Below are 26,809 nucleotides of genomic sequence, written 5' to 3'. Positions count from 1 at the left end.
ATACAACGATCTGTGTGAACAAGGTTAAACATTTATTATAAACTAGACAAGTGTATAGTCTGCAGAACAAGTGAACTGGTTTATTTAATGTATTTGACTTTCTTAAAAATGTTTTGTTCCGTACATTCACATTACCACTCTATATTTTTGAGACTGGTTTGATTTTTTTATATATATCATTTTTGAAATATTTATGCAACTTTTCTCCCATTGAAAATTAACTGCGATGGCAGATCAAAGGCATGCAAGGTAGATCAATCATGCTCAATCAGATGTAAGGCAACATCATGTGTACTTATTACTGAATGTAAATAAATCATAACAAATACACAGACGGATGGCAAGAGGACAAAGAAAAACCATCTCACCATGTATTCGATCTTGATCGGATTTTTTTAAGGATTTGTGCACAAAAAAAGATTAAAATCTGATATTGATGGTAAGAATTCTTACTGACTATTAATGTATTATTAGGAATCGGATCACATACAAAGGTAATGGTCATAGAGGAGTGGTGGACAAACTAATGGCTCCATAAAATTAAAATGAGACAAATGTGGCGATAACGTACGTCTACAATTCCAAAAGCTTTTATTTTGAGTGCTGTCTCACTGCTTGGCATGTTCATAGTCGACTTTACGTTCTCTGAATAAATCAAGCAAACGTCCCGCCCGGTCATCATGGTTGCTACGGTGACTACACGAAGCCCCGCCCCGAGGAAACGTGTCCCACCCATTGGCCTAAATTCTCTCAAATCTGATTGGTCCGTCTCGACGTTGTGTCCATGCTACGGCAAATTCATTGGACAATTTCAACGACAGTCAAAAATATAAACCTAAAACACTTCCTGCTTCGGTTGCCCTCTCACATCCTGGCATGTTTTTTCCTTCCCGACAGTGACAACATTTTTTCCTTTGTTTGTACACGTTTATTTGTCACCGACTGAGCAGTGAACATACCGCGACTCGATGTCCAAAGATAGCCGCCATGATGGTCGACGGCGGGGTGCTGGGCAGAACCGCCTCGGCCCGAGGGTTAGCCAAGGTGGGGACGGGAGGGAGAGGTCCGGGTGCAACAACTCCAGCTCTTCGCATGGAGGAGGCAAAAGCAAGAGTGTCACAACTTTGAAGGTAAGAAAGGAAATCAAAAGACTAAAATGATGATGCACACAGCTACCTTGAGCTAAGTGACTGGATAATAGAGAATGGGCTCTCCCAGCGAACAGTTACTGCAGTGAACAGGACCGTAACCTTCTGTTGGTGTGATCCTCTTCCTCAGGTCCTGACACTTTTCTCCCTCCACTGGCATCTGTGTGAGAATGTATTATCTTATCATAGAAAGGGACAGAGTTGGAAACTAGCAATAGCTATAGTCGCTGTATGCAAACCATGAGTTTATACAGCACGTATCTAGCTGGTTGGAGTGGTACTATGGGTATTTGCAATCTTCCTGTCAAATAAACCATACAAATAAAGCAACAATCTGACAACTGCATGTAGTCTAACATCAGAGTGAAGAGACGTCTGCAGCAGATTATGAGGTGTCTGTTCTCTCATAGATGGATAAATAGTACCCACACATACACAAATAGCACATCACCTATAAAGTACACACAGACATGGAAAATCATTGGGGGTACAACGACAGGGTGAAGAATCACAGAGCAGACACAGGATCACAAAAAGCAGGGGTCATGTATAAATACAGAACTGAATTCATACACTCACTGACCTCTTTATCAGATAGAGAAGAAATGAAGTGACAGGAGTGTCAACCAGTGTGGTCTAATGCTGCTGTAGTCCATCTTTAAGGTTCTGCATGTTTTCCATTGAGAGATGCTCGTCTGCGTTCCTGTCGTTTCAAACCAGTCAGTCTGTCCTCTTTTGACCTCTTGCGACTTCTCTAAGAGAAATCCTGCTGTAATTATAGATTTGCTGTTTTGAAATTGTTGTTTGTCAAAATCCCAGTAGATCAGAAAGACTCAGACCAGCCTGAGACAACATCCTGATTCTGGTAACATTCAAAAGCTTGATTTGAATGTTCAGGAGGTTTGTGTTGAGGGGCTGAACACTCACTCACGCACGCACGCTTTATCCTCCACATGAGGGTTGCGGGGGTCGCTGGTCCCAGCTAACACAGGGCAAAAGGCGGGGTACACCCTGAACAGGTCACCACGAAGAGAAACAGCCATCTACTTTCATACTCAGAAAGGCAGAAAGGCCCTAGTTTGGACCGGGTTGCAAACTTGAGTCTTCTGGCAAGAGTGTTAACCACTACTGTGTGGAGATTGAGAAAATTGGTAACCAAGTAGCAACCGGTAGTGACTTCACCAATAAGAATCTGAACTCCTTTTTTGAAGCATCGAGATTTACAATTTGGCCAGTACCTTGTTGAGGTTTTGTGACTGGAAATTCACAGGTGTTACTCACAGTCAGGCACCCGCTGATACCAGCGGTCAGTCACACTCATGTCCCCTCATGTTTCATGCCTTATTGTCTATTTCCCGCTAAATGAGAACATGCTTTACAAAATTGTCATCATGTACTATTGAATAAGAGCTGATAATAGTGATGAAAACCTTTAACTCCTCAGCTAATAGTTTACTGACGCTATTAATGAAGTGAAGCGCAACCAGCAGAGTTGGTGGCTATTAATTATCTTACTCTTGGTTAACCTCATCCAGCAAATTAAAAACACTATGACCAGTTTTTTTACATACGGTCTGTGGTGGTGACAGAGGAGGTGTCATGATGGTCTCCTGAAGTGTTCAGCCTGCAACACAGTAAAGATGAGCCCCCACTGCAGATCAGCAAGGATGCTGCACAAGGTATCCAGATCGGTAGCCACTTAAACCATGGGTTTTGTTTCCCAGCGTTGTATGAATTTTCAAATGCAGAGTCCAATCACATCCAGAGCTTCAGTCAGTATGGCAAATGCAGGGGTGTGTTGGCACTCCCTGGTTCTGAGCATGCAGCTATACTCCTCACTGGCAACACTGGATGGGGGGGCAGAGTAGCAGCCTTGCTGTGTGCACATGACTATGCTGTGCATTGTTGTGGCAGCAGGAGAGTGAGAGCAGAGTGAGAGTGAGGGCTTGGATGCAGAGTGCTGGGAGCAGAGGAGAGCGGCTGCAAATGTAAGACGCTGAGAGCAGTGTAGAGCAGAAAAGAGAGGAAGGCAGATGGACAGCAGCAGGCAGTGAGGTGGGCCTAAGAAGTGGCTGCTAACTCAGCAGAGGACTGCAGGCTCAGGCTGGATTACAGACGGAATAGTCAATGTTCCCGGGCTACTGACCACTTGTCTCTCACTCACTTGCTACTGTTAGAGGAGTTGACACAGCTGGGCAAGTTGCCATAGCAGTGTGGACTACACAGTGGGAGTCTATTTTGGGCTCGCTGTCAGATGACGATGTCACCTTGTACAAGAGGCAGCGCTGGTGTCGGGGAACAGGTTGCCTGAAGTTGGTTGCAAAAGTATGTCAGGAGTGGATGAGGAAGAGGAATCTACTCACAGGCTCTACTTCATTTCTGTATGTATTCACTAATCTCTTGATTTTCTCATAACTCATAACTAGTTCTCACTCACTGTCTTACTGTGCCTGCATCTGTTTGTAGAGCTTGCCAAGGGGAAACCTTACACTTGCCCCTTACTCAGCACAGTCTAGAAAACAAGCCCTGTCTCTGTTGCATGGGGAATGATTGCCAGTCCGGAGAATACAGCACAAGTTATGCTTCACAGCTTATCGTCCCCCTTTTTACAGTACAGCAGTCTAGTTAATGGCTTGTTTTGCAGCAGATTGAGTGAACCAATGCAAATGTTGCAGTGAGTCTTTTTTGCCTTCAGGCCAGTGCACACAGATAGCCACCTCATAACACCCACCTGTCATACGAGGACCGTCAAGCGTTTGGATTACAAGAAACCCAGCATAAATATCTACCGTCCACAGATTAGTGATGGTGCACAGACCGGTGTTGTTTGATGTTCTTTATCTTTTTTTTTGCATTGTTTTTGTGCTTTCCAGAATGAAGCACAGGCCAGGCAACATGTAAAGAATTTTTGCTGCCAAAAGTAGGTCAGCTGGATATCTCCCTGAGGGACATTAAATAGCATCAGACCAGTCCACGCATGCTGTTTCTACATGTGTAATATCTAATTAGCCATGTTCTTATTATTATGTTAGCCTTGAATCGCAGTTTGAAGAGGTTGTCATATAATATCTATTGTCTCCATGTATGGCTACTTAAAAAGAACCGTCATATGTTCAAAAGCAAGTGTCGTGTAGAAATGATTTAGCTATAGCTGGATAATGTTGCCTGAGAGAGACAGACCGGCAAAGAGAATGGTTTGTTCCCCATGACTCATTTGCTTTCAACAGAAGAACTAGCTCTCAGTCTTTGATGTTGCATTCAGGTCACAGTGGTTTTGTTTGTTTGTTTGTTTGTTTGTTTGTTTGTTTTATCTGAGACTGCATTTTGCAGTTTTATGATCAAAGTTTGGTGTGCGTTTTCATCACCATCAGATTAAATATTTTATGAAGTGTACAGGAGAGGTGCAGACTACTTTGCTGGAAGAGAGAATACAGTGAATCCACGTTGATAAACTTTTTGGTAGCTTTTGTGTTGTTGTGTAACCAAATTCCCAAAAGTCAGAATATTCAGTGATGTAACATTTAAAAACACAAATGATAGCAAAGCTGCTTTGTGTATTTTTTCCTTTGTTATTGCGTCGTAAAATTGAGTTGATGTTGCTTTTTTTGTACTCTGGGATGGGAAGGCAGAGACATGTTGATGCCTTCACATTAGTAGATGCTGCGATGCAGGACTTCTGCAGCTTTTGGTTTACAGTATCTGCTTCACCCGAGGTTAAAGTCAAGTCCATTCATGCGTAGTTATTGTGTAGGTCAACCATGATGCTTGCTGATTTAGCGCTTCTCCCTGTAGCTGTTTCTTGTCATCTCTTACTGTACATACTGTATACTTTGTGTTTGCTGTGTTATGGCATCGACCCGGGTTTACATCCTCATATGAAAGGTTGGACAAAGAAACAGCATGTTAGTACTCTGTCTTTGGAAACTATTTACTGTAACCAGGTATATTGTAATAGAGTAGGTTAATTAAATAACTAGCAGCACTTTTACTGTAACTGAGTTTAAATGATTTGAGTTATTGAGACCTTCTCACAGCCCTTTTTTGAGTGTTAAAATGGATTTAGCCAAAACAAAAAATACTTTTGTTTAATGTACAGTAGCTTTGTTTAAAAAAATGTCTGGCAATTTCCTATTTTTTTAATCAAACATTGAAAGGTGTTAATGAAGGGACTATTTTTAGCGGTCGGTTTGCTGCACTTGTTAATATTTATTGGTGAAATACTGCAGTGTGGGTGGGACTGACTCAAAATATAATTCCATTACCCAGAACATAGGACTTGCATCACCCCGAGCAATGGTGTCACTCACTGATTTTATCTATTTATTTACTAATTAATCACAATTGAACTATGTGCCTAACCGGAAATACATTTTATTTTAGGGTTTGTTGTCAATAATGAAAGCTGACCACAAAAAAGTTTTTTTGAGTAGCTTCTTATCTGTCTGTGTGCAGCTGTTGTTTTAGCCCCATAATGTATTCCAGTGTGTGACTGTCACAACTTCATGTCCACTATTCCACAGAGGTTGTGGCACTTAATGAATGTTTGTCTTCTAATAAATCACATTCCTCTGTGATGCTAGCTTTGCTTTTGGCAGCACATCGTGTACAAAAGTCGCCTCATCTACTGTATCATCCAATATCTGTTTCCATCTCTCCTGCAGGCATCTTTTCAGCGCTCCAACAGCCATGACAAAGTGCGGAAGATAGTTGCCGAAGAGGGCCGTGCTGCTCGAAACCTCATTGCTTGGAGTGTACCTCTAGAGAACAAAGAGGAGGAAGGTTTGTGGTTGCATATTCTGTCCATGCTAATATGATGATTGTCACATTGTTAATAGTGCAGTCACACTTAAGTTTAATAGTTAATCACAATCAGCCACATTTTCATCACATGTTTATAATTCCATCTTTTCAAGTCCATATTAACAATATAAAACAACTCCTACCAATGCAGACCTATTAATACAGATTATGATTTAGAGTTGGCTGCTATGGCCAGATGAATAAACTGGGCTACAGCATTATCATGTACAAATAGTACACGATAATAATAATAATGATAATAATGTGGACCCTTAATCATGATTAATGCTTTAGATTCATATAAACATCACAAGAGTACATGAGGAATGGGGAGTGGTATATGTTCTGCAGGTCTTTATTGTCCTGGCAGGTGTCCCTGTTCATGTTCTGCTCTGTTCTGTTCAGTTCAGGTGTGTTGTCTATGGGGTCAGTCGAGCATGCCTAGTCATTTATCTTGCATTACACTGGCCACAGTTTGATCTCTCTTTCTCTCTGAGAGACGGTGCTGTCATATGTAATACAATATCAGCTGGAACACAATGATCTGAGACCAGGGATGATTGTGCTAAGGGATTTTTGTTAAACATATTATGTTATGGGTCTTTCGGCATGGAGTTTGCATGTTCTCCCTGTGTATGCGTGGGTTTTCTCCGGGTTCCCTGCCTTCCTCCAACAGTCCAAAAACATGCAATATGGGGATTAGGTAAATTTTGGTCACTCTAAATTGACCATAGGTGTGAATGTGAGAGTAAATGGTTGTTTGTCTCTATATGTGGCCCTGCGACGGACTGGCGAACTATCCAGGGTGTGACCCTCCTGTGGAGGATAAAGCGGTAGAAAATGGATGGATAGATATTATGTTATACTCTTCATATTGTTTTGATGATTCTTGTGGTGTAATTTCTTACACCCTGTAATTTGAGAGATCTGTGGCAAGATGGTAATGTTTAACTGACCTGGTTGATGTTGTAATTTCCCATGCTATCTCACAAGATTTAGGCATTCGAGTAGTGATGAGACAATATTATTGCTTATGTTGATTAAAAGCACTTACAATAAGTTAACCGTGGCGAATGTCTGTTATCTTGTTAATCGTGAATGAAGAAATACATCAATATTTCACGTGGGTGACTTGAAAATGTCTAAATCACAATTATTTTGGTCAGGATAATCGCAATGTAAACTTTTAAAATCGTGTGATGCCTACTTTCAACAGAGCCAACCTGTTCAGAACCCCCACCCCGGGCCTTCTACACAGTCCCTCTCTTTGTGGGTCAGTCCAGTTATATTAATTTAGTTTCTTTTCTACTTCTGAGTCCAAACCATTGAAGCAAGAAGTCTTACAACTGCCATACTGCAATTTTCAACTGAATATTTTTTGTCTTGTCCACCTCTGTTGCTCTACATTTCTTAACAAGGAAGTCAGTCAATGATAAACCCTAAAACTTGTGCTTGTCTGGAGTCTGTTGATTGTTATCTTGATTGTGATCTATCTTGTGGTTTTAATCTTTCCCTGTATATGTCTTTTTTTCTCTCTTCTACCATAGCAAAGTCAAAAAACAACTCTAGTGGCAGTTCCAGAGTTCAGAGAAGCAACTCTGGTCAGCAAAAGAATAAGAAACAGGTTGGGGAATCATCTTTTGTCACTAGAGGGCACTATGCACCAAGCTTGCTCAGTAGCTGCAACGGTTCTGTCCTGTGTCTTATCTATCCAATACATTTCCATACCATAACTCTGTTTACTTTTGCTCTTGAGCATTGCAAAATTTGCTGAAAAAATTATTTTAATTGATAGTTTTCATAATTCATCTCAATTTCTCGTTAAATCAATTTGTTGTTTGGTCCATAAAATGTCAGAAATAATGTTAAAAAATGTCGATCAGTGTTTCCCAGAAATCAAAATGAAAAACACCGAAGACTTGTTTTGTCGTATTTATTTTTTTGTTATATGAAGCAAAGTAACCTGAACCAATTTAATTAATGTAGTTATTAATCAATTAATTGTAACAGCCCTAGTATGAAGTACTGACATAAGCTGACGTTTTGTAAAGTTGCTCACTGTCATGCACCAAAGTACATGCAGAAAATCAGCATTTTTAGCTCGCAGAGACACTGGAGCTGCTGGTCTACTGTGGCCTCATTTGTGCAACTTTTGTGTTTGAAATTCTTTGTCTGATTTTATCTGAGTCACACAATAACACTTTTAAACTTGCCAATGGAGGCAGCAGTGAATCAACAAACCCATGTGGTATGATGTTAAATTGCTGACTTTGTATATGGACGTTGGTGCTGAGATGTAGCCACATCCACTTCAATTTCCAGGCACAAAAGGCTGTCTAATAGTATATTCTCAAGATATAATAGATTTGAGATTTGATTTTTATTATTAGATTTTATTAGGTGAGTCTATAGCAAGCTATGTGGCTATGTAGGCAATGTGATGTGGTGCAATGTCATGTTTTATCATGAGTTTTTGCCAAGGGGGTTGATAAATGTTTGTTGTTGTAATGTTGTAATTTCCATCTGCATTTTCAATTTCATATTGTTTAAATTAATTTTATAAACCAAGACAAATTTTCATTGCATTGATAATGTACGACAAAAACGCCCATATCGGTGTGTCAACATGCACCCTCTGTACACATCTTGTTACTTGTTGAATGTGTGACATCAATATTGAGCGGTTGAATTATCCTGAATGTGTGGTTGGTAATCTAAGACGCGTATTTGTTGCATCGCCGTTCTCCAGCGAGTAGAGAAACTTTCTGTGGCAGATGTAAACGGTCAAATATTAACATGACTCCCTAATAACTCTGTCATTGTTATGCTCTTGTTTACTCCATGCTCTCTTCTGAACAGAATGTGGGTGTGGAAAGTAAAAGCACAGCTGGTGCCTTGCTGGACAAGGGGCCAGAGAAGAGCCCCACTAAGGCCAAACAGCCCCGTAAGGTGGATCTGCGAGCACACTACTGGGCCTTCCTTTTCGACAACTTGCGTCGAGCTGTTGACCAGATTTACGTCACCTGTGAATCTGATCAGAGCGTTGTAGAATGCAAGGTGAGTGCACATTCAAGTCTCTGCATCAGTGGGTTCAAGGTCTGACCTCACTCAAGAGGGTTTATTTGAGAGATTTAAATGAAGGGCCGAGTTGTGAACACTAGAGGGGGACATTGAGATCTGAATGAATTTTCTCACACACAGCTCACATGCCTCTACGTTTCTGCTTCATGTCAGAGGGGCTCTGTGAAATGCTGGCAAGAGAATTATCACAGGCCTGACTGAATATCGATGACGGACTAAACGGATTGTATATTATGTTTGTTTGTTGTGAGGCGTTTTGCTGAAATTGTACTCGGCCTTTAAGGCTTGTTTTAGTCTACAACATGCACATGTATGCAGTCTCGTACTTGACCCGATGACTATCTTCTTTTGTGGAATTGCGTGCTTTGACTCGGTTTAGCTTTGGACCCGCACTGCATGGTTGTTCCAAGGTACACTGGCATGATACTGCCAGCCCTGTGTTTTATTGATTCGTCTGCCATGCTGCATTATGCCGAGCATGGTTCTGGTGACGGCCTGCGGTCAGTACCGTGGCCCAGTTCCCTGCGGTGTGGTTGACTTGCTGTCAGTGCCACAGCGCAGCTCCCTGTGGTCTGATCAGCATTTTGTCAGTTGGCCTGTGTGTCAGACATCTTGCTGCGAGGTGTTTTTTTTCCTCAAACCACTGTTTGTCTCTACCCCCTAATGCTGTCTAATGGCCAAGAAGCTGGTTGCTGTTCATAATCCCTCCCCTCCAACCCACCCAAATGGGGCTTAATGGACACTGATAGATGGAGTCATCTTGAGGGGAAGCAGAGTGCTCTGATAGCCCTCAGCCACAATACCCCAGTGTAGCTGTGGGCAATCTGAGCAGTGAACATCGAAAAACAAAAATACATAAACATAGTGTTCTTTTGTAAGGCTATGTTACTGCAATCCTGTGTGAGATTCATTTGCACTTATCATTATTATTATTATTATTATCATCATTATTATTGTTATTATTATTATTATTATTATTGTTATAATAATAATTATTATTATTATATTATTATATTATTATATTATTATTATTATTGTTGTTGTTGTTGTTGTAAATTGTTTCTTTATACCAGTGTTTCTCAATCCTGGTCCTCGGGACCCGCTGCCCTGTTTTCTGATTCAAATGAATGGGTCATTATCAGGCTTCTGCATTGCTTGTTAAGGAGTTGAATCAGGTGTGTGGAAGCAGGGAAATGCCGAAAACATGCGAGGGCCAGGATTGAGAATCACTGCTTCCTACCAACACCTGAATCATTAGACACAAAAGTTGCCTTTGTTCATGTTTGCTTGGAATCACTTCAGAGTTGTTGTTTTTGTCGAATTTTGTGTATTAGCTTTAACGTTAATATAAATAGTGCATTCTGGTTTTTACATGGTTTAAGTAAAAACAGAAAATGATAAACTGTTAATTATTAACCCAGTGTTAGTTATGGTGATCTAGGCTGTACCCATTCATTCTTGTTGCTGTGTCAGGACCACAGGTTTTTTACTGCCCATCCTACTTTATGGCAATGCCTCCAGAAGGTTAAACATTTTGTCAGTCCTCATGAAATGTTATGTGGGGGTTGTATTTAAGGTAAGTGTGCCAGTTAACATGCTGAAAGCCACTTTATGGTGCCTTCACTCACTGTTGGTTTGTCCGTCAGAGGGGCAGCAAATGTCTCTTCATCTCAGCCTTCATTACCAAATGAACACTGGGCCACAGCAGTGGTCTTTGCCTGTTAACCAGCTCTAATCAGGAGACCTGCTGCTGGACACATCTTTCACTGGCCTGACTTGTCTATTAACTAAAAGCACTGTGAAGCTTTACTCTCAATTACCACTCCCTTCACGCTCCCCATCAATCAGCTGTGTCCGTTTCATTCGAGCTCTGGGGAAAAAAAAAGTGCCACACAGCCCGCCAACTCTGCGAAACCACCACTGTGTGCCACTCGCAGACATTTGATATTTGAAATTTGCCTTCTCTGAGAACATATGTTTTCAACAACACACTTGACCACCCTTCATTTTTAATCCCATGTGTATGACAGATTTTTTTTCTCAAGAAGCACTTTAAATGGTAATTTTTTTTTTGAATGTATCGCATACTTGTGTTTTGATCGTCGGATGCCGAGGCATATTTTTACCTCACGGACACACCCTACACAGCAAATAAAACAAGAGATACTAAAAACCTTGCATTATACCATGGTTTCAACATGGCTGTCGTCCAGTGGAGGTCTTTCTGTGTGGAGTCTCCCAGTTCTGTGTGGCTGAATTGGCTGCAGGTGGGAATGTGAATGTGTATAGTTTTCACTGGACATTTTGCCAGTCTATCACATGGTGGACAGAGTATACCATGCCTCTTGTCTGCTGATATTGGCTCTGGCCCCCACAAGAACCACAGAGGATAAGCAAAATGTTCCTAGAATGCATTTTTCTCCTTTATGAAAGGCTGTTGCGTTCGTCGGTTGAATGTCTTAACACCTTGTGTCACGTGCAGGTATTTTCTCTTTTTCAAACCTGTCTGTACAATGTTATGTGATGTAATCAGTCTGCTATTGTAACTGTTGTGTTTAGGAGGTTCTGATGATGCTGAACAACTACGTACGGGATTTCAAAGCCCTCATAGACTGGATCCAGCTTCAGGAGAAGTTGGAGAAAACGGATGCCCAGAACAGGTAACCCTCCGTTTCTCTCTTTGTCTCACTTTCATTCCCTCTCCATGTTGTATTGCTCCCTGAGGTCAAAGTAGAAGTGCTGGATTCTCATCCTGTTTTTGAGTCACAAACAGAATGGATCAATAACCTGGGCTTCAATTCAAACTGAAACACAGGAATTTATTGGCTTCTTATTTAACACAGTGACCACTGTAACTGTTTTAAGGAATGAAATTCCCCGTCTTGTTTCTTAAGTAGTTTATTTAAAGCATATGTGTGGGTGCAGCTCATCTGACTCACTAGCTTTGGACCTCAAAGTTTTTTGGACTCAACACACAAATGCCAGAAAGCAAAATTCCTGAATCCAAAATTCTTTTTTGTTGTATTTTTAATTGTGTTAATTGACTTTTCTATATAAAGCTAACTAAAAACGGTGTAGGTCAAAATACTGTGTTGCTTCAAGCTTTTATATCAGTCTTGTAGCGAATCAAAATGAGTTATTTTAAATTCATCAGTCACTGGTCACTATTGCCTTTTCTATATCACATTTGCAATACAGCATGAATTTAGAAAATAGCTCTCACATAACAAATTATTATAATTGTATTATGTATGTATAATAATTGTAATTTATGTTGGACAATTAATACAAAGAAATATTCTCACTTTCTTCAGGCCCACCTCTTTAGCCTGGGAGCTACGTAAGATGTCTCCGGGTCGTCACGTGATACCAAGCTCCTCAGCAGACAGAATGGTTCCCTCACCAAGTGCTCGCCATAGTCTCAATTTTAGGTAAGCTCGGTGTCACTCAATCGTTATTTTTAAGCCAGGTTGATTTGGTTTCTGTCACAATTAGGCATTTAATTAGATTTTAAACACTAAAACTTGGCATCCGATTTAACATTGTATCATAAGGCATCCTGTTACTAACCAATCCATAACTGTAATGCTGCTCTGTGTTTTTAAAGGGCTTTAAAGTGCAAACTATGATATCTCGCAATACAGTTATTGATTGCTAATGGTAGCAGCATTTGTTTAATGCAATTTGTTGAGTCTCACACTCTCTTTGGCCATAGAATCAGTTATAGGTGTAGATGGAAGTGTCAGTCAAAGGCTGCTGAAGCATAGGTTCAATACTGCTCTGTAATTGGATGCTGCAGGAAATGGATATTGATTATGACAGAAGCCTGTTCCACAAGTTCCTGGCTATTTTTGAATGGAGAGTGCTGTTTGGATGACACCATCTTGAGGCTGCTGTTTTTCCTTTAACTGGTAGAGCACTGTAGAAGCTGCTCAGAGAGGGATCTATTAAACAGGGGTGATAATCATTTCTAAGTTGCACTGTGATGCGGATATGGAAACTTCTGTATTACTGGTATATAATCAGTCTGGGTTAGTTTTTTTTCAGTAGCTAGAGACTGAAGCAATAATTTTGTTTTGTGGGATGGAATTTTGAACCAAATGTTTCCTTTCGTATTTAAGTTCATATCAGTCTCACCACTCATATTGACTGATTGATGAAAAAGTAGCCGATACATTGTGACGCTAATAAAAAAAGCTGTTAGACATACCTGTTGACACTTTATACTACTCTATGTTACACTTGCGTGTTCTTGTGCATGATGTGTGCATGTTTCTCCTATTCAGTGGTCCACCACCTACACTGGCTGCAGCCCGGCTCTCCCACACAGGTCCCAGCTGGGCAGACCGAGTGAAGTCCACTCAGTCCATTCCTACATCCAGTCAAACGACAACATGTCCAGCAGAAAAACGCGGTAGGAATTTCTGCGCTCATTTACTCCAGACTGTGCTAACGTATCGTACTGTTCTTGACTGACTGTGGGACTATCCTCAGGCACAAAAGATGCCGAGGGCTGGGAGACCGTCCAGCGAGGACGCACTGCAAAGCCTCGTTCTGCGACCATGATTGCCAAGGTCAGTCCAGTGCTATCTCATGTCCCCCCCAAGCAGAACAGCACCAAGGATAAACAACCACATCTGCTCCCACGGGGAGAACAACAGCTCCAGCCTCAGTGTCCCCAGGACAAGAACTCGACCCAGACGGCCACTGAGCAGCAAGTCCCTGTGGATCCTGAACCCCCGGAGATCGTTGGAAGTCCAGAGAAAAAGCATATGATGGAGGTACTGAGGTTCAGTCCATGTGACGTCTTCCGCTCTGAGCAGTCCCTGGGCATCAATTATTCACAAGCAGCACAGTAACAGTAGACTATATTGTCAGCCACATTTGTTTTTGTTTTGGGCTCCATGGTATTCATAGACACTGTCCAGACAGACATATCAGCTTTAAGGCGATTGATTGTACACTGACATTTTAGAGGCAGAAATCCCATTTTCCCTCTCATGAAATAAATACTCTGTCAATGCATCAAGACACACTTGGTGTGTTGTAGCCCTCAGCTAATATTGAAACTCATTTTGATTATAATTTGATGTACAGGGCATGTCTCTACCAGCTTCCTTGCATGAGTTGTGTTCTCAGCTGTGTGTTAACTGCTCTGATTTTTTTTTGTTTTTATTGCTCTCTTGAATTGCGTGAAATATGCATGTCTTTAATTGAGTTTGCGTGTGTTTATGTGTGTGTGACTGTCGGTGCAGCCCCCAGCAGAGAGTGTACAAGACACAGGGCAGTGTGAAGACGCGTCTCCCCCCAAAGCTGCTCATAGCCCGTCCCAAGCACCAGAGCCCACCCCACACTCAGCCCCGGTCCCTTCTCAGTCCCTATCAGTCCCAGTCCCTCCTCTGGCCTGCTGCTCATCCCCAGATCCTCCCCAGATGGATGCGCCTGTTGCACCGTTGGTCTTGGGGGACAACGGAGCAGAGGGGGGCGCGTCACAGGGCACGGCCACATCTGCTCCAGGACAGGCTGAGACTCCCATTGCAGCGGTGAAACTGGAGAGAGTGCTGGACCCCACAGAGCTTTCTACTGTGAGTGCTGAGAGATGGAGGAGCAGGGGGAGGGGAGGGTGGGGTGGAGGGGGTTGGGATTCCCAAGGGTCCTTCACCGCCTAAACAAATTCAATCTTATGAAACCGCTAGACCAAAATGTGCAGGCAAGACTGCATAGCTCTGTGCGGTGTTGTTATAGCACCATTCACTGTGAAGAATAGCTGTGTGTGTAGATGCCGTTTATAGTCAAGCAAGTGCTCCCAGGTTGTTGCCCCCCCCATTTAAAAAAAAAAAAACCCCAAAACAATAATAATACTCATAATTTGTTGTAGTTATTCTAGCCACAAACCTGACTGAATTTCCATTTTAACCCACGGTCAAATGTTTAGCACACTTCTTACTTCTAAGCATTGTGTTGTGAATAAAAACAGATCTTCAAACATTTTAATTAAAGATACCTAAAATGTACTGTCAGATTTTGAAAGGTGGCGAGTAAAATCCTGTTTAAAAACTTCAGCTCAAGGCTATAGTGAAGACTCTTCAGTATGACCTCAACCTATTACAGGATGCAAGTTACGCCCTCATCTAAAAGAGGCATATACCTGCAAAGTATCTTTACCCAAATAGCAGATTTGGAGTAGTTGCTGTGATTCCATACCCTCATTACTATTATTAACGCCATGCCATGTCATCACAAAACATTGACTTCTGTAACGTTTGAAAAATTTCGTGATAACAGCCACTTCTATGATGCAAAACCCACCAGTTGCCTCCTCCGCCATCTCTTCATCCTCACAGTAAACATGCCCTGCATGACTATGGAATGCCTTCTCACTTGTGATTTTTGTGGTGATCGTGTGGTTATAGAAACTGTGATTGGGTTGGTATGGTGTTACCTTAATCTTTGCGTCATGCACCCAAGTGTGAATCAAACCTGCACTAAAACTAAGGTGTGATATTACACAGTCATGCTCCACGTTGTTCAACCAGAAATATATATCACCTTTCCCTGTTTTGATTGTTTCTAATCCAAACAGAGAGCCTAATATAACCTAATATTCTCAAACAGTATTAGAAACAATTATCTGACACATTTATCAATAATGAAATTAGAGTTTAACAAATGGAGTATTTCTCACTGGACTATTTTACCGGTTTCCATTACGATAACACGGTTTCCCATCTATCTTGGAATTCAGTCTATGTTGGTTTTGAATGACGTAATACTATGAAGTGAGAAGTGTTTTAAGGTGGTATTTGTGCCATGTGTGTTCAGCCACAATCCATGGCAGAGGTCCTGGCCAAGAAAGAAGAGCTCGCCGACCGACTGGAGAAGGCTAACGAGGAGGCGATTGCCAGTGCCATCGCTGAGGAAGAACAACTGACGAGAGAGATACTGGCCGAGAACAGTAACCTGGAGACGGACAATGAGAGTGACTTTTCTGTAAGATTCATTTGTTTGTACTGTAAATGTTCAGCACATTCTGCCAGTTATACTTTTGAAGCTGGTGTTTCAATTTATTTGTTGGCAACACTTGACAGGCTACCATTGGCAATGGAGTTTGTGGACTCCCTTTGGATTGGAGTGACATGCTGGCAGATTACGATGGTATGAAATTCAATATCTAAATCAACACTAAACTTTAGAAAAAACAAACGTTACGTGACTTTTTTTCTTTTTTTTTTAATGCTTGCCTTCCCTGCAGCTCGGGAGCTGTGGCGTCAGAACACCTCATGGGGGGACATGGTGGAAGAGGAACCTGCTCGTCCCCCTGGACATGGGATCCACATGCATGAGAAATTGTCCTCACCCTCTCGTAAAAGGTGCAAAAAAAAATGTTTTACGTCACCTTTTTTCATCTACCTGTGTAGTTTATGACACACTCACAGTATCTTTGCCATACAATCAAGCTCTCTGTTTGTTCAGTGCCTCCTTAAACAGCACCACAATGTACTCCATCTGAAATAGTTTCATCTTAATTTGACAAGGATTTAACCCAGCAGCCTTGGAGTCAAACACCCACTTACTACAACTGACCCCTTTCATTTTAGGTTACCTCCCAGAATATCTAAACAGATTGTAGTGTCCATCAAATGTCTGCCTTATGCTTTGTTGATGAGGACACTGAAAGAGACGAATGATGCCGTGTTTTTGACAGAACGATTGCAGAGTCGAAGAAGATACATGAGGAGAAACAGCTGAAGGCGCAGCTGCTTAGGGACAAACTACGGGAAGAAAAGACCCTCAAAATGCAGAAGCTCCTGGAGAGGGTGAGTAAGCTTTGCCGAGTTGACGGAAAGCACCTTAAAAAAAAAACTCCGTGCAAGTTAAGGCCAGTCTGGCTCACAACGAAAGGTTCTGTCAGCACACTGCCTGATAAAATTGCTAAATATTATAACCCCCTCCAGTCGCATCCAGGCCAGCTGGCCGCAGACAGTCATGAGCGAGACCCCCAGCCAAAGTCAACAGGCTTTCATTAAGTTTGTTTTTGTTCTCCAGGCCATAGTGAGATGAGTGAACCCTAGAATAAATCAGGATTAACCACATAAACGTATGAAGCTGTGTATATTCGCATTTATCCCCAGGAGGACACGGTGGAGAGGGTAGTAACTGATAGATCAAGAATCTCTTGTCTGTGATGATCTGCATTTTTTTAACACACGCACTTCATACCCTCTTTCGTGTAGGAGAAGGAGGTGAGGAAATGGAAGGAGGAGCTGTTGGAGCAGCGTCGGAGGATGATGGAGGAAAAGCTGTTACATGCCGAGTTTAAGCGAGAACTGCAGCTCCAGGCAATTGTGAAGAAGGCTCAAGAGGAAGAGGCCAAGGTAAAGGAGGCAATTCACTGGGAAGCTCTATGTGTGTGTGACAACTAAGAGACTTCTATTTGCAGTTACACACAAACACACAGACACAAGTTTATCATCATCCATCATTTTTATTTTGTCTGTCCAGGTGAATGAAATTGCATTCATTAACACCCTTGAAGCCCAAAACAAGAGACACGACGCCCTGGCCAAGTTAAATGAGTACGAGCAACGTCTCAATGAGCTGCAGGAGGAGAGACAGAGGAGACAGGAGGAGAAGCAGGCCAGAGATGAAGCTGTGCAGGTAATTCACTAAATTCAATTCAAGTTTTAAGTGGTGCACCAGAAAGTTTGATATAAAGTTTTAGCCCCAACCATCTCATGTACTCTCTTGGCAGGAGCGCAAACGGGTCTTAGAAGCAGAACGGCAGGCGAGAGTGGAAGAGCTGCTGATGCGGAGGAAGGAGCAGGACGCTCGCATCGAACAGCAGAGGCAAGAAAAAGAGAAGGCTAGAGAAGATGCAGCACGGGAAAGGGCCAGGTTTGTCTCTCCAAATCTTGTCAATAACGCACATGTGTACACGTTTAATTTGAATTGTAATTCAGATTGTTAGAAAAACACTGTTGTGCATTCTATCCGAAGGGACCGAGAGGAGCGTCTGGCTGCTCTGAGCGCTGCTCAACAAGAGGCCATGGAGGAGCTGCAGAAGAAAATTCAGATGAAGGTAACGTGCCTCGTCTCTCCAATAATGGACAGCATCTAGGAATCTTCCTTTCACCATATGACCCCTGGTTTCTGCTTTACGGTTCCCTCCATAGCATGATGAGAGCAGCCGTCGGCATATGGAGCAGATTGAGCAGAGGAAGGAGAAAGCTGCTGAGCTCAGCAGTGGTCGACATGCAAACACGGACTACGCCCCCAAACTGACACCATATGAGCGCAAGAAACATTGCTCCCTATGTGCCGTTGTGGTATGTACAGTTTAATCTAAACAGTTTTAGGATTCCTTTATGTCGCTCTTGACTTCTTTACTATTGTGTTGAATATAACGGTACAACCTTACATTGTTTCTGCCATCATACAAAAATTAAGATGGTCAAAAATGTATTTCCATTAGTTTCAAATGAGACGTAATTGTCATTCATTATTTACTATGTCTTCTGACAAACGTGTGCATGAAAAAGAAACACGCAATTATTGCAGCTTTGCTCCACTCCTCTTTGCTTTTTGGCAGACTATATATAACATAAAAAGCAAGGTGATTCAAAGGATTTTTGGATGAGGCTACATTTAAATGAGGATTTAACAGCGTTGATTAAAGATGGACCCTTAAAACGGAGATCTATGACTGGGCGTGATTATGCGTTTGCAAGTATCAGGCAACAAATCCAATAAGCAGACATATTTATCTCGTGGACTGACTGCAGCAGTCGAGAGGGCGGAACACCTCGAGTCCTCAAACCGCCATCAGATAAAGAAGGAATTGGGGGGTGAATGAGGAAATCTTGTTAAAACGTTCGATGACCTTGGCCAGCATCTGACACCAGAGATCATGGATGGGTCAGCGGGAAGCACTTTATTTAATGATGTTGAACACAATGCATTCCAAATGGGCTAAAGCAGACCCATCCACATGCCTTGTTGTGGTCATTTCTCACACCTGCACTACATTTATTTATTAGTACGATCCACTATATTTGAAACATGTAGTATCTCTTTATTTTTTAATTACCATAATTCTAAGTATTACATGTTGTACACAATGTGGCCTATATTCAAAGATAAATCACATTTTCTATCTTTTGGTTTAAAGTGCAGTTGAAGCCCATGTTGTATATCATTTTCCCAGCATCCCATGGAGCCCTGTTGACCCTTTCTCTCCTTTTATCTCCCATTGTGTCCTCAGCAGTGACCTCTGACCACTGTGTTTGTGTTTGCAGATCACCTCAGAGGTGCACCTGTTCAGCCACATCAAGGGCAAAAGGCACCAACAGGCTGTGCGAGACAGTAGCAGCATCCAGGGACGGGAGCTCTCTGATGAGGAAGTGGTGCGTATCACCCACACCCCGCCATGAGCAAACACCCACTTATCCTGCCAAAAAGACACCACTGCACTGGTGCTTGTGTCACGGAAAAGGACAAAGACACAGCGGCCGCCTTTTATGACGTGGTCATTATTTTTTGTTTATGCTTCCCCTTATATATTGCCGTGGCTCTGTTGTTGGCATTGTGAGATTACAAATGGGCCTTGAAATGTACACAGTTAGGGGTCAGTGCTTCACTGGAGGGGTGACATCACCCCCTTGTCTCCAGGCTGTTTTTGTCATGGAGCGCTTTCCATGGGAAGGCAGCTCGTTAAGGCAAGGTAACCTCTCAGGCTGCAATATGAGATTGGCTTTTCAGCAGTGCTCATTGTGAGTCTGACAACTGTTGGTGCTATATGCAGCACCTTTGGCCCTGGCAGCTCCTCCATTCCAAGCTTTTTTCAGTGGGAAATAATTGATGCGCCCTCTTTCCTTTCCTTTCCTCTAAATGATTTCCTTTCCAAATGCAGGTCATTTCTTTCGGTTTGATAGTACGATAACAAGGCAACAGAGTGAAACCCTTCACCAGTATAGCCATATAAACCGTTCATACTGTATATGAGCACTGCTTCATGTACACGTGTATACATGAGGAGTTTAAGCCCATGTGATGTCATCATTACCCTGTCCTGCATCTGACCACATTTAAATGGCATAATTGACAGTTTGTATTAAGTGATCCGTTAACAACTGTTGTGTATTTAATAGATACTGTTCTTATTATATATATATGAAAGCAAATCGTGTGGTCAAGTAGCTTTATGTGTGGAGATTTTGTTTGGATAGACTTATGTGCCCTTTTGGTATTGCTATCAAAGTTCATTTTTGATGTTCACCATTTCATTCATGCTACTGCCAACTATTTTACTGACTGCAGCGCCATAACTCTTCATGCAATGAAAGATTTTTAATTAAAATGAAGATGGTTGGCTCAACTGTGCATAGGTCACTCCATAGGTTTTTTTTCCCCTCTTGCAGAAGTCGGCCACAAATACCTTTTTGCTGTCACATTTATTCATTTTCTTCCATTCTGGGAGACTTTGGCAGTGCAATGATTCTCCACTAGACTGGAGCAGTCTGCTGGAGGACAACATGGGATCCCCTCTTTTTTTCACAGCTTGTCTTTTTCTTTAATATGATGTCGGTAATATCGAGATAATGTAAGAGAGATGCATGGCTTCTGAAATTAGCCATCATTGCCAAAGGGAAGTGGTGGTTTGTCTTACACAAGGCAGTCTTCTGTTCTGCTTATCTGCAGTGCTTGGCAAGGAGGGTATCAGAGCTGACCTAACAAATTCACTTAGTACTCCTTAAGGTCTTGTTGTTGAAGCTCTGTTGATGACAAATTGAGAACCTTGATGAAATATACAGACTGCCAGCTGAAGCCAGTCTCACCCTCCCTCCCCATGCTGTCTGGAGATCCAGCTCCCATTGAAAAGTATTCATTTTGTCTTGTTTGATGTGTTCCCTCCTTAAGTGTCACTGATAGGATGCAGCTTAATACGGACATGTCATGTAAACCACTGTGGTAATGGTAACTGAATACAGTGCAGTATCATATCTTACCTAGTAGCTAACATGAAATACAGCTGTTTGTCTCAGACCAAATGGAAAACTTACCTCTCACGCCTTTGTATTTGACACAAGAGGCAGTGAATTCATACATCCCATAGAATTTGTGTTTCTGCAGGTTGTCTCGCAGACCTGGTGTAGGTCTATTTGTGTCAGGGAAAGACGTGCAGAGTGGTGTCACATTACTCCGACCAGAGGCAATTTGTGATATTGTGGGGTAGCGCTGCCCCTAGGCCAGCATCTTTGTTGCTTTGTTAGCGTGGTGTGGCAGACACCTGTCTGTTATCAAGTCTGACTGTCTCCAACGCGCACACAACATACATTTACAATTAGCCTCCTAGCAACAGTAGAAGGGATGTAAAAAAGTGTGTGCTAAAGGATCATAGTCTGAGTGACAGCATTAGCCCTATATGTGTGAACTTCACCTACCTTCATCGGATTTTTTTGATGTTTTGGATGCGTTACTTAGAAACATTTCCATTAAGGGAGTGGCTGCTGCACAGGATACCCTCTCAGAGAGATTACTGAACAGCTGCCTCCCAGGCAAGGGACAGCCACGGTCATGAGGCACAACTGACCTGCAGTATCAGGGAGGGGGGTGGGGGGTCAGAGGTGTGTGTATGCATGCACGTTTCTTTAGAAACTTAATATCCTCACATGCAATTTCCCTTTCCTTTTATTATCATCCCTTCTGTTTTACCTTACTTTATTGTTTATGTCTCTTCATGCTCGTTATCATCTGATTCTCGCAAAGCAGTGTTAATATGGATCACATTACATCGTTCTTCTTAAAGATATTGAACAGTCACTTCAAGACTTCAATTTGAAACTCAAACTTTCCCAATAACATCAGCTACTTTTAGCCTTTGGAAAAAGGTGTTAGAAAGATCTGTCGTGTTAATTAATCAAGACTGTTCAAAAACTGTTTATTCATGTGCGTAGTAGGCCATAGAAGGTAATTACAAATACATTCTCAGTGCCTTGTCAAAATGGGGAAGAAATATTTAGATTCTGTCGGCCAAATTCAGATTGGGAAACTTAACACCAATTTTTCCAACAGCTGTAGATGAAAATCCCTGTTCAAACAACATGCACAAACACTTCCAACCAAAGGGTATGATATCCCACACACAGGTTTTTAGTTGTATCGGTGAATGAAAGCCCTGTAGCTATGAGGCCTTCCTATTCACTGGGGTGCTGGATGACAGCATAATTGGATAATTGCTTTGTTACACATGCATCATGTTTTTCAAATTGGGTTCCATTCCCCCATCTGCTGGTGGAAATATCTTAATCATCGAACAGGGCCAGACAGGAAGCAAACACCTCTATGTCTGTAATCTGTAATTACCTCCAATAGTCTACGGTCTTTTGAAGCTGCTCGATAAACTGTCATTATTATTTCGATAGTTGTGCCAAAACATCTGACACACTTAGTAATGTAATGAGTCATTTTCCATAAATTGTGCCAGTCATGTCTTTAATAGGTCTTGTTTTTGTCTACTTCAGGAGCATCTGTCTTTGAAAAAATACATAGTGGATATCATGACGGACAACTCGGTTACTTCAGAGCCGATGAACCACGCAGATGAAAGGCAGAAGGCAAGGAAGAAGGTGAAGAAGCTCCGCGCCAGGATGAATTCAAGGTAATGTATCAATTTTCCCTCTCTTTCTGCCTAATCAGTCTGCGTCGCTCTCCCTCTCCATCCTCTCGGAGACACAAAACTGTGCCAGGAGTTTTTTTTATGAGTGACAAGGAGAAGGAAAGCAGATATTATGTGCATCCTGGTTGTCCATAAGATAACTGTGATGAGCTTAATTTATGACCACTTTCTGTGATTGGGAATCAAAACTGCAAATCTATGTGTAGCCCTCAGCTTTCACCGGTAAGAGCTTTCCTCCAAATTGCTGCCAAGGCTATGCCAAACCTGCTGAAGCCTCCCTTGGTGTACAGGATGTATGTAAAAGTATGTATGAGCCATGCCTCTTTTTCTTCTGAGATATTGATTTTTTTTTTTTTTTAAATGAAGTATCAAAGAAAATCAATAGTAATCAACAAATAGGAGGCAGAGCTGCTGTGTGTCAAAACCCGGACCTGAGCTCCATCAATTTAACTGGCTGTCACAACACGGATAGGGGAGAGTGGAGACAGACACTGTTGTTGTTGATACAGATTATGGGGTAGGATGCCACCTCGCCCACAATGACAATGCAATTTTTAGATCTAAAAATAAAGAAAGAAACCTTAAATGCATAAATTAAAATGAAAACAACTGGTCGTTATATTTATTTTTTGTATTTAGTTTTTACTGTAGACAGTGAGCTCCGCACAGTGCATTTACCATACAGAACTTGAAGTCCATATGGAAGGTCTGCTAATAATATGGGCTTTATGGTAGAAAATAAGTTTTCAATCACTTTTCTGAATATAATTGATATAATTTGATTTTCTCTGGATTAGTATCATTACATAATTTTTTGTAATTTTGCTTAATCCAGTGGGAGATTGGAGTCAGTCAGTACAGCTGGGCAATAAAACTATACTAAATAATAATAATTATTTTATTTCAATTCAACTATAGCAATATAACTAAACTTTACTATATTACCATATGATGTTTATGCATTGTGCAAACCAATTTTGTGTTAAGTCTCAGAGGTGCAACATTTTGGCTGTTTTATTAGTTTTGCCAGCCTTCCCTCTTGAAAAGAAAATCAATTGCTATAATTTCCAATATATTGACTGATTTTATTTATTTGAAAATGTTTAAAAAAAAAAGTCTGCCCCACAACCCTCATGTGGAGGATAAACTGAATGACAGAATGAAGCATTTGTTTAGAGCCACTTATTATCAGTGTGTACAGAAATGTAATGGGACTGAAAGTGATTCCCTCTTATCATATCAGCCAAGGGTGACATAGTTATTGAAAGAGACGTAGCCATTCTGCGAGTGCTTCATTCTCAGCGCTGCCATTTTTGGCTTTGTGAGGCCCCGCAGTACTGAAAATGTGACAATATGATCTGTCTCTGTTCACCGTCACTCCTGCCAGAGCCCTGCTGAGACTAGCACTCAAAGCCAGCAGGCTTTCAGAGGTCATAAATAACACGGAGCCCCAGTAAACATAAAGGTGAGCCGCTTCACCGTAAGGTGGAAATGAAGCGTTTTATTTGAACGCAGTATGGTGTCCGTAAAACGGGAGTGTTTCTTGCAAGAGATCACAGTAGGCCAACATGCTGTCATAAAGCAGTTCACATTGTAGCCCATGCTCTTTTTTCTTTATATTGCATCTTGGCTAACCTACTCTAAAGTAAAATAAAATGCTGTTGGTAGCCTGTCAGTTTATGTTTGTATGGGTTCTGAATTTGGAGACTAAATTCTTGACTTATGCTCTTCTACAAGCTGTGAACAAAAGCTTCTCTCAGCAGGGAACTGTGTGTGTGTGTATGCGTGTATGTAGACCTCAGATGGTGGTGTGTATCCTAAGACAATCCTGTATGTAGTATTGACTATAATATGAGGGGTAGAAAGTGTGTCACTTTTTCAGTTTCTAGAAAATACATTGCTTCCTAGAAACTTTGATAGAAACCCAAACAAATCATTTTCACAGACCAGGAAACATAGAGGTTTCAAATAATGTAACACACCTAAAGAAGTGCTGCCAAAAAGTCCCACAGGAGAGACACAGTGGATTTTAGAAAGTTTCGGTGAACTTTTAAGCAAAATGGAATGAGGTTTCTTTGTAGATTCAACTCCTCTTTATTGCCATTGCCAAAGTATGCATGGTGTCCTTTTTTTTTTTCCAAGGGTTGTATTGTACGTTGCAGTCACCACCTCTCGCATGGACTGTCTCGTTTCCCCCTTCACTTATTGTGAAACTGTAGTGTCCCTGGGTATTGCAGGACCATATATTTCACAATTGCTATTGGTTTCATAAACGCCACATCAAGACACATTGTAAGTAAACAGTTAAAACATGGAACAACACATGAGTAATAGGATTATTGTCTTTGTGAATGCTGGAAATACAAAGTGAGCAGTTGGAAGGTTCTTGTTATCTCATTGTTCTGGTCCAGTGGTGAAGTGAGTTGTCTGTTGCTATTGGAAGACTGCCCTTGGATACAAGTGATTGTAAACTGTAGATCAGGCTTTGGTTGGTCCACAGCAGGTCTGCTGGGACAAATTCTCTCATCATCTTCCAGGAAGTGTTTGATTGTATCAGTGAAGAGATGGGTAACTGGAAGATGCTCTAACTCTGATCAATAGTTACTTATCATGTCTGGGAATACCTGGTTGACTGACAAACATACAGATAGAATCCCCCACAACACACACTCACACACTCTTGGAATATTGCCACAGAGATGCCAGTCCCCTACTGACCATGACCTTTCAGGAGGTCACATATTCAAAACAATGGCTGTGTTGTTTGAAATATCCCTCAACTGTTTATTTGGCAATAAGCAACGTTAAAAAAAAAATTGAGCCTCCCTTGCCGAATAAGACTGGAAGGCAGGAATACTTAAACGTAGAATTGGGTCTCCGGTGATATGAGTTTATGGCAGCAGAAACACTCGTCCCTACAGAGCCAGTGTCTGATTATTTTAAGTTAAGTTACTTCGTAAACGGCTGACAGGCCAAATAAACACACTCAGTTTGAACTTTTTCTTTCCTCTTCACACTATCATCTGATGTGTTCTTTACTGACTGGCCAAACAATTTTTCTGGGATTCAAAGACTTTTTCCTATGTCTTCATCTGCAGGGGAAAGGAATATGAGACGTCAGTGGAGGCAAAGACACTGTTTCCCGACTCCCCATATAAGGCCAAGTAAGTATCTCGCTTTTCAGACCTTAATATTTGCTATTTGACTTGATGTTTAATGTCCAGTGATTATAAAGCTGTGGGTAAGGACAACAACAAATAATTTTTCATAAGTTTATATTTAAAATGAGATATTGTTTCAAAGCGGCAAATCTTGATTTCTGTGATAATATAATGGCAAATTGCTCTTGTATGTTTAGGTTGCAGCGTCTACTGAAGCAGCTGCAGAGCCAAGACAGCGGCCAGTGGGTCACCAACAAAGTCTCAAGTCTGGAAAGAACTCTGGGAGAGATCGCTCGCATCTTGGAGAAACAGGTAGAGCAACAACTGGGTCACGTACACGGAGGAAGTGGTGTGATTGAGTTCTACTTTTCTCTTTTTTTATTGCACATATACACAACCATTTATTTCATGTAGCGGGCTCTTTCAGTCGTTCAAATTTGTACCTCACTCAGTCACGAAAAACCAAAACAAAAATCAATTGGGTTGTGAGTGTGTGTGAGTGTTTTTCTTTCTGTTTTTTTTTAATAAAGAAGAGACTCCTGGCCACAGGGTGATGCAGTGGCTAGCGACCGGACTGGCGACCTGTCTGGGTTGTACCCAGGCTTTTGCCCTATGTCAGCTGGGATTGGCTCCAGCTCCTAATGCCACCCTCATGTGTAGAATAAAGTGTAAGAAAATGGAAGGAGTAACCTCATTTGGAAGAGCAGGGGCTAGGCCTGACTGACAGTTAAAACCACCTTACATCCACCCACGCTTGCAACTATGCACCTCTTGAACAGTACTAGCTGTCAATCACACTGTGTTCATGCTTCAATCCATGTTGTGCTCTTTTTTTTGGCTATTTTACCTTAAATTGGACCATAATTTACAAAACATTTTGCATTGGAGAAATTCTGAAACTAGGGATTGAGACGTTTAAACTCAGCAGGAAAAAGTTTTGTATT

At 41.6% G+C, this 26,809-nt stretch overlaps 1 protein-coding gene across 4 annotated transcripts in view; it reads left to right on the top strand.

The window, feature by feature from the left end:
• The first annotated feature begins 834 nt into the window (after positions 1 to 834).
• scaper (S-phase cyclin A-associated protein in the ER) overlaps positions 835 to 26,809 on the top strand; it is a 52,373-nt gene continuing 26,398 nt past the window's right edge. The window contains exons 1-22 of one of the 4 annotated variants that reach the window (XM_044026314.1): positions 835 to 1,130; positions 5,810 to 5,927; positions 7,496 to 7,572; positions 8,808 to 9,005; positions 11,589 to 11,689; positions 12,344 to 12,460; positions 13,316 to 13,443; positions 13,524 to 13,810; positions 14,285 to 14,614; positions 15,852 to 16,019; positions 16,118 to 16,184; positions 16,282 to 16,399; positions 16,735 to 16,846; positions 17,264 to 17,404; positions 17,532 to 17,687; positions 17,782 to 17,924; positions 18,027 to 18,108; positions 18,203 to 18,355; positions 19,325 to 19,432; positions 22,550 to 22,686; positions 25,803 to 25,868; positions 26,063 to 26,177. In XM_044026314.1, the coding sequence (XP_043882249.1) occupies positions 969 to 1,130; positions 5,810 to 5,927; positions 7,496 to 7,572; positions 8,808 to 9,005; positions 11,589 to 11,689; positions 12,344 to 12,460; positions 13,316 to 13,443; positions 13,524 to 13,810; positions 14,285 to 14,614; positions 15,852 to 16,019; positions 16,118 to 16,184; positions 16,282 to 16,399; positions 16,735 to 16,846; positions 17,264 to 17,404; positions 17,532 to 17,687; positions 17,782 to 17,924; positions 18,027 to 18,108; positions 18,203 to 18,355; positions 19,325 to 19,432; positions 22,550 to 22,686; positions 25,803 to 25,868; positions 26,063 to 26,177 (3,084 nt within the window). In that variant the 5' untranslated portion in view covers positions 835 to 968. Of the gene's footprint in view, positions 1,131 to 3,315; positions 3,530 to 5,809; positions 5,928 to 7,495; positions 7,573 to 8,807; positions 9,006 to 11,588; positions 11,690 to 12,343; positions 12,461 to 13,315; positions 13,444 to 13,523; positions 13,811 to 14,284; positions 14,615 to 15,851; positions 16,020 to 16,117; positions 16,185 to 16,281; positions 16,400 to 16,734; positions 16,847 to 17,263; positions 17,405 to 17,531; positions 17,688 to 17,781; positions 17,925 to 18,026; positions 18,109 to 18,202; positions 18,356 to 19,324; positions 19,433 to 22,549; positions 22,687 to 25,802; positions 25,869 to 26,062; positions 26,178 to 26,809 lie in introns of those variants that run through there. The other 3 variants (XM_044026323.1, XM_044026332.1, XM_044026341.1) reach the window with 3 other exon arrangements.

Source organism: Solea senegalensis, linkage group LG1, assembly GCF_019176455.1.
Source record: "Solea senegalensis isolate Sse05_10M linkage group LG1, IFAPA_SoseM_1, whole genome shotgun sequence".
Lineage (NCBI taxonomy): Eukaryota > Metazoa > Chordata > Actinopteri > Pleuronectiformes > Soleidae > Solea > Solea senegalensis.
Note: the sequence above shows the minus strand (reverse complement) of the source record. Positions and strands in the feature narration are given on the sequence as shown.